The sequence below is a fragment of the Zea mays genome, chromosome 9 (genome assembly GCF_902167145.1).
Source record: "Zea mays cultivar B73 chromosome 9, Zm-B73-REFERENCE-NAM-5.0, whole genome shotgun sequence".
Taxonomy (NCBI): domain Eukaryota; kingdom Viridiplantae; phylum Streptophyta; class Magnoliopsida; order Poales; family Poaceae; genus Zea; species Zea mays.
The window spans coordinates 154,080,469-154,088,326 of NC_050104.1; the positions used below are offsets into that span (position 1 = coordinate 154,080,469).

The 7,858-nt window shown below is 44.9% G+C and overlaps 1 protein-coding gene across 1 annotated transcript; it reads left to right on the forward strand.

The window, feature by feature from the left end:
- The first annotated feature begins 5,303 nt into the window (after positions 1-5,303).
- LOC109942252 (transcription factor bHLH129) lies at positions 5,304-7,276 on the forward strand. Its single transcript, XM_020544089.1, has 5 exons — positions 5,304-5,899; positions 6,001-6,270; positions 6,394-6,459; positions 6,587-6,652; positions 6,760-7,276. Exons 1-5 carry the CDS (start codon positions 5,381-5,383, stop codon positions 6,853-6,855), a joined length of 1,017 nt encoding a protein of 338 aa, XP_020399678.1. The 5' UTR covers positions 5,304-5,380; the 3' UTR covers positions 6,856-7,276.
- The last annotated feature ends 582 nt before the right edge of the window (positions 7,277-7,858 follow it).

A 7,858-nucleotide genomic window follows, 5' to 3' on the forward strand; every position in this document is an offset into this window, starting at 1 on the left:
ACGACCACTAGTGGGCCTCATTAGGTAATTTCTATCAGTTGTGTAACACGCCATCCACTCCTGAACCAGTGGTACTTACTTCTGAGGGCCCTCTAGTAATATAGATCATCCTCACAGACCAATACGAATCTTTTGTGTGCACTTTGTCCTTACTCATGCGCAACCGAAAAAACTACCTGGCTGGTCTCCCATCCCAAGATTTCTCTAGGCCAAGCATATATGGAAAAACACATACTATATTTTTACTATAGGAGAGCGAGCCAATACACATATTATAAGTTGCAGAGTAGAAACATAGTGATAAATAAAATCAATTTCCACCTCTCATCTTATGAATTTGGCATAGGCTTATATCTTAAGGGATCCAAACGATTCAAATAGAATTCATAATAGCACATAAGACTGGCTCCAACAAGAGCCGCTATATGGACATGTACCCTAAACGTAGAGGTCTGTCAGGTCCCCTACACGTCCAACAAGGTCCTCTATAGCGTCCTCTAAATTATAGCGCACCAGACAGGCACCGTAAATGTGGAGGCTCCCCACCGTGCGCTATCCGCGCGACGGATCGAGCTCCCGCCGCGCTGAAACATACGCCTCCTCCCTCCGCGCGCTGGCGACTGTGTCTCCCGGGGCGGAGCCCTCGATCCGGCGTGCTTTGCCGCCAGCATCGAGGAAGCTGGGAGAGAAGAGGGGTTGCGCGGGCGGGTCTAGCGGCGGACTGATCGTGGCTCTTACAAGCGAGGAGGAGCGAGCCGCCGCAAGGGCAGCTGCAAGCGAGGTTCCCCCAGCTCCTCAGAGGAAAGTCGCCATCGCTAAACGTCTTCGTCGTCCACCGTCTTCGTCGAAGGTTGGCAAGAAAAGGAAGCACAACTCTTCGCCGCTGTCCTCATCCTCTTTGATTCGGTCCACCGCACCAGATCCGAGCAGAACCAGGTTGGATCTACATATTTCGATTGTGTATACGTTCGATTTATGACCATATTTTGTTATGCGATGTGTTTTCTATACCATATTTTGGCCATGCCATTAGGGTTTAGGTTTACGGTGATACAACTTTTTCGTTCTCCCGGATCCGTAGCCTTCCATTGATGAACACGCTCTTGATCCAATCAGTCCATGAAAACCTAAACTTTTCCGTTCTCCTAGATCCGTAGCCTTCCATTGATGAACACGCTCTTGATTCAAATTCATCTCCCTTGTATTTGAAAGCAACTTCAGGTTTAGGTTTTCATGGTGCACACAAATACATAGAAATATGATGTGTCCAGTACTTATCTTCGGTGTATGTACAATATTGTTGCCTTATCTAAATACATGTTTTCACTTCAATGCAATGCGATTGTACTGCAATGAGGTATGTAGTTCCATGCTTTTAGGGTTCTTCACTTGGTTACATTTAGCCCAAACTAACTTGCGTATTCACCTTGCCTTCAATATGCAGAAGTTTGTTTTAGATAGTTTAACATTAATTTCTAGGTCGTGGTAACTAATAGAACACTGTGTTTGATGTAGCCATGGAATCGGAGAACGAAAAGCTCCGAAAAGCACTGGCTACTTTGCTCAGAGTTGTTCAAAAGCGTAGTTGTGACATTGTTGATGTCGTCAATGCAGCCTTCTAGCCTTTCAACTCACCATTGTTGGATGAAATGAACCGAGCATTAGTTGAGATTGATGACCTCGCCAAGGATCTTTAATAGGTAGCAGTGCAAACCCAGTGGGAGGTCGAGAATAAGGATCAGTGTGAAGTTAACGAAATTCCGACACAAGAGGAGGCAGTAGAGAGCTTCTGATACAAGATGATTCAGAAGACGAGCTTCTCATACAAGAAGATTCACCAATTAACTATGATGAAATAGTCGGCTACGACGATGGTCGTGACTACTCAACCGACGACACATATCCCTACTAGTATGTTGGTTGGTCTTTAATAATAGTATTAGTATGTATGGCAGCCGCGTCTGTATGACGAAAACTTGAAATGGTAGCAGCTTGTGTATGACCAAACTAGTATCATCTTGTCATGATTTTGTGGGTTTTGAGTGTTGTCTTGGTTATACACTCAAACCATTTGAACTAGTACAATTATTTATCAGTTGTGTTTTAGTATGTTTGCGTGAATTCATACCAATTTTTCATTTTCAAATGATTGCAATTATTGTTACATAGTAGTACATTGATGACAAGTTTGTTGTGCTTTTGTTCTATAGAATGGGAACGGATTGGAACCAGGTGATGTCACAATATTGTAGCTTCCTTAGCTAGATTGACGAGCAACCTGTTGGGAGTCAACATTTTCAACTTCCAGTGGATGGCCACGCCGAGGGATCAACGCCACAGTTGTACCTAAGAAGCCTAATCAACAAACTAAGCTAGCAAACTTCACCGTTGATGAGGACATGAGGGTTTGTCATGCTTGGCTTGCTGTAAGTTGTGATCCCATAATTAACATAGGGCAGAAGCATCAAGGGTTTTGGAGTCGAATTACTGAGGCTTACAACTCTAGACGAGGAACATTGCCGGAAAGGTCGACAAAATCTTTGATAAGTAGATGGGATACTATCAAAACACTGCGTTCTACTTTTGCTTGTTACATGATGACAGTCCTCCGACAAAACCCTAGTGGGCCAACTGACGCAGACAAGGTACATCTTTACTATCAAACACAATTTAGTAGTTTTTGTTATTTTTATATGTTCCTGGGCTAATCATATGTTACTTGCAGACTTCACTTGCAGCGCCTAGATTTGAAGCTATTGAGAAGAAGTTGTTCCACTTTTTGCATTGTTGGGCCATACTAAAGGATCAACCGAAATGGATGGACAACCACTTGGGTCACCAAAATCAACATGCCAACCCAGTTCCCACCCAATCTAATACTATCGATGTTGATGCAGAGGAGTCGGTTCCAACTAGCATCACATCCAAGAGACCAATTGGTCGGGATTCTTCAAAGGACAAAGCTAAGCGAACTCAATCTGTCGACACATCTTCCTCAGATTTGGAGTTCATGACACGGATAGGAGATCTTTCTTTGGAGCACCTTTCTGTGTACAAAACAACAGTTACAACAGAGAAAAAGAAGTTGGAGTCAATGAACAAAAACGAGAGGCAAAAACTGCTCCTTGAAAAGAAGAAGTTGAACCTAGAGAAATTAAGGATGGAAATGCAGAAACTTAAGCAGGACAAGGAAGAGGAGGTCATGATCTTAAGCATGGATCTCAATAAATGTAACCCTCTTCTTCGACAATACTATGAAGCCAAGCAACAAGAGATCTTAGCAAGAGTTACTGGCTCATCCTCATCTAGTAAGTGAGGATCAGTTTTACCATTTGCTTTTTACCATTTCTGCATGAGGCGTAGTATCAGACTGGTTTGTGTGAGGATTTGTGACAATTTACTTATTATTCTTATCATACTTCATGTTGGTTTTAGTGTCACGGTGTTTGTACCAGAGTTTATTTCTGCGAGGATGTTGTTATGAGACTTCTTATTTGTGGTACATTAGGGTTTGTACCAGTAGGCTTCGGATACAAGCCATCGTGCTGGCGTGCAGATGAAGCTTATCGATGGCTTGTTGAAGAAGTGTCGTGGCTTACGGTGGAAGCATGTCAACCTCGAAACATATTTTTATACCAATAAAATACTATGCGACGTTTTATCGATAACAATTACACACAATATCACATCAAATGTTAATTAATATTTACAATTCGAAATTATTAATCAAGCATTCTTTCGGAGATTATTATTTGCAAATTAATGAAATACACTATTTTTGCATCCTTTGTATTGCGTGAAATGGGAAGAAAACAAAGAAAATAGGAAAAGAAATGGAAAAAAGAAATCCGCTAACACTGTAGCTTTAGTGGACCGAATTTATGGGACGTTGCTGGAGACTGGAAAGATATAGAGGACAGAATCTTTTAGAGTGTTGTAAAGGACACAGAATATTCCTTTAGGAGATGTAATTTAGAGGACGCTGCTAGAGACAGCCTAATATTATAAGTAGAATTTGAATCACCTTACAACAGTTTGGTTGTAGCATCGGTAATGCAAATGTAAAGGAAATTAAAGCTATGGACGTATGGAAAAACACATACCGTTTACATTTACGTTATTGTTCTCTGAACCAAAAAAACACCTAATTTTTTTAACAAGGGAAGCACCGGACGAATACAATGAGTGAGAAAATAATGTAGTGTTTGGTTTCGAAGCTATTTGAGATGGAGCGGCTCTATGCCAAAAGGCGGCCCCGTCCAAGAGATTTTGAGGAGCCGAATGGTTTAGCATTTGAGCGTGAATTTTTTAAAGTCAATCTATTCTACATAGAACCAATCCAAATAACAACAACAAATTAAAAGTAGAGCGGCTCCGATCCGACCCACAGAACCAAAGCCTACCTAACTTAATGCATGTCGTTCTTCCTCAAAAAGAGCAGCGAGTGGGTGACGCAAAGCTAGCTATTGGTACATGCCGGCAAGAGACAGACAATATACGCATTCATAGTTTGGAACAAGGGGGACCAGATGAGAATAAACACAAACACACGAACGGAACTAAACTATCAGATGTTTACTAACTAATGGAAAAAAAATAGAATGATGCCCGATCACTCTAAGTTATAGCCAAGAGACTAGTGAAACACACAGAGACACAAATAAGAGTTAGTTGTGAAGTCCCTATGTGGGGAGGCAAAGATCAGAATCAATGATATGAAGCACCAAACTATCTCCTCATTTTGAAATTATAATGGCGAAGAACTCTTCCCCACGATCTCGCCGACTTCTTCACGACCATCCCATTCTTTATTCCCCAACCCCAACCACAGTCCTACCATCCAAGTCTCTTAATCTTTGCCTGACTTCATCTTCAAGTGCAAACCGCTCTTTTAAGTCTACCACTGTACATTACTCTAGCAATCACCTAATCATGTTTGCCTACTGCAACCAATTATTATTATTCATGCAATCATCTGGATTCTCAGGATTGCGCCCATTTCGTTAATTGTCCCTCAGACGAAACCATGTATACTTTTTTTTATCTGATTTGTTTTTTTTTTCCAAATCATTGTCCTATTATTATTACATCGTTGCGCGATTTTCAGTGGTGTTATTGAGCTGTCTAGCTAGCATCTCCAACTGGAAATGCTTTAGTTTCCGATCCACAGAATGCTTTTGAATTTAACAACACGTCAGTCTGATGTTGAAGGCGCAAGCAAATGGTCAGACTTGTACGCGGGAACATTCCCTTAACACTGAACTGAAAACTAGAAGCCGTGCGCTGGTGCCAGTGCTGCTACTATAAAATCAGACACGCACATCCCCATTCACCAGCAGCTTCGCCATCATACCAAAACTAGTACCAAAAGGGAAAAACGATGGAGTCCTCCGAGGCGGGCTGGCACTCGTTTGATCCGTCAGTCGCCGTGGAGGACTCCGAGGCAATGGCCCAGCTGCTCGGGGTGCAGTACTCTGGCAACGAGCAGAAGCAGCCAACAACGCCGACGGCCATGGCCATGTGCTGGCCTGGCCAAGAAGCTGACGACCAGCACTACAGCTCGGCCGCGGCGTACCCGTACTGCACGCAGATGCAGCAACCCGACCCGGGTGCAAGTGCAAGCTGCTACGACTATGACTACTACTATGGCAGCAACACGTTCACGATCACCGGCGACTTCTTCGTGCCGGAGGAGCAGGTGGCGGACCCCAGCTTCATGCTCGATCTGAACCTCGACTTCGAGTACCACCAGGAAGGCGAGGGCATCGGCCACGGCGGCGGCGGTAACGGTGAAACGGCGCCGGTGTGCAAGAGGAGGCAGCTGGAGGATCAGAAGAAGGGCGAGAACACCACGTGCACCGTCGTTCCAAAGAAGAAATCGCGATCCACCGCAGTACCGGTAAGTGTGCTATGCCATGAACTCTCTTAATCGTAGGGCATGTCAGTGCATTGGATGCATGGATTAGATGCCTGACGGACGGAGTGTTGCATTTGCATCAGGCGCAGAAGAAGGGCAAGAAGGCGCACAAAGGCGCGTGCAGCCGAGGCAACCAGGAGGAGAGCAACGGCGGCGACGACGGCAATAATAATGTTGCACAGCCGCAGCAGTGCTCCGACAACTACTACCTGTCTGACGACGACTCGCTGGAGATGACCGCCGCGTGCAGCAACGTGAGCTCGGCGTCCAAGAAGTCGTCGTCGTCGGCAGCAGGTGGGAAGGCCAGGGCTGGGCGTGGGGCTGCCACTGATCCGCAAAGCCTCTACGCCAGGGTAACGAGATTATTGAAATTCTCGCGACGACAATCGCGATGAAGAAGTTGCATGTAGTTACACGCACTTGCCTACTGCTGTCGGAGACTAGGTTCTGAAGTTGCCTTGCTTTCGTTGACGCAGAAAAGGAGAGAGCGGATCAATGAGCGTCTGAAAGTACTGCAGACTCTTGTTCCCAATGGAACCAAGGCAAGCTAACAAGCAGTGCTTGAGAGATCGACAACAGAAATAACTCGCAGTAGTTTTTTTTAAGCAGAAAGGCTTAGGATAACGACTAGTCGTTCTAACGTTTGTGCATACGGCCGTGTTTTTTCAGGTAGATATCAGCACGATGCTTGAAGAGGCAGCTCAATACGTCAAGTTCTTGCAGCTCCAGATCAAGGTTGGTTCTTGCAAAATTCTAGCCCCTAGCCAAAATCTTGTTGCTGGCGTGCGCTGAAATTTCATTTCATGTACTAGTAGTATTCAAAACTCTTTCGTTATGCGCAGCTTTTGAGCTCGGATGATATGTGGATGTTCGCTCCGATCGCCTACAACGGGGTCAACGTTGGCCTCGACCTCAAGATCTCTCCACCGCAACAATGATCTACGCCGATGTGAAGATGCATGGCCGATGTTCATTGTCAATGCAGCACGTATGTAGATATTTCCATGTTTGTATTTTGTTAGTTTGTTCTTGAATTCATATGTAAGATTCAACGCGGAAGGACAGTCGGCTACCACTTTTACAGTCCAACCACTGGCCTTCATTCTCTCTGAATGACCTGCTCATCTTTTTAACTTCAAAATAGTACACTCTATTCTACATAACTAGAATTTTCGCGTGGCGTTGCCGCGTGCTTTATATCCTATCAGCTAAAGTTGGTCCTATTTTTGTGTAATCCATAATCTGGAACAATTTGTTGTGTTTTGCAAACATCAGAGTGTCTGGATGTAATAGTACTGTTAGGTGAACATTATTGCATGATTTGTAAAATGGAAAGCAATAAAAGATGAATTACAGGAACTTCACGTTGATGTTGATAAACAACATATGCTTATTTTGTGGCTACTGTTGTTGGAACTTGCTCTCAGCAGCAAGGAGGCCAACAAGGATGAACGGTGGCGACAACAGGGTTACGTGCTCGGGGGCAAATAGCTCTGTTAATCTAGCCTCTCACGGGCACTGTGCGGGGGTATTTATAGGTATCTGAGTGCCCAGCGCCTTGTGTTAAGGACGCATGTGCCCTCGGACACCTAGTTTATCCCCAGAATATTCCCATAAAGCAGGGTTACAAGCTGTACTTACAAGAATGCATTTACAAACTAGGCCCGTAACACAAAGGCGGCCACGCGGGGCCCGTTACAATGGTCCAGATCACACGTGGGCCTCAGAGCAGGACGAGGCCGTGCTGCGGGGAGACGTCACCGCAGGCCTTCGTCTGGTGCTGAATGAAGCGAAGGGTGTCCCTGCCCGTTTTGTCTTCGTCAAACCAGCGACTGCAGCGAAAGGCGACGAGCGAAGGGTGGCGTCTTTGCCTTCGCCCCAACATTTGCCCTCCGAGGGACCAGTTCGACAAAGTCACCTGGTGCCGAAGACGTCGCTAGA

Excerpts from the sequence above, each read along its gene's own strand:
- LOC109942252 (XM_020544089.1), top strand. The coding sequence starts at position 5,381 with ATGGAGTCCTCCGAGGCGGGCTGGCACTCGTTTGATCCGTCAGTCGCC. Across the intron at positions 6,271-6,393 it reads CGCAAAGCCTCTACGCCAGG|AAAAGGAGAGAGCGGATCAA; the intron begins GTAACGAGATTA and ends TCGTTGACGCAG. Across the intron at positions 6,460-6,586 it reads TTGTTCCCAATGGAACCAAG|GTAGATATCAGCACGATGCT; the intron begins GCAAGCTAACAA and ends GTGTTTTTTCAG.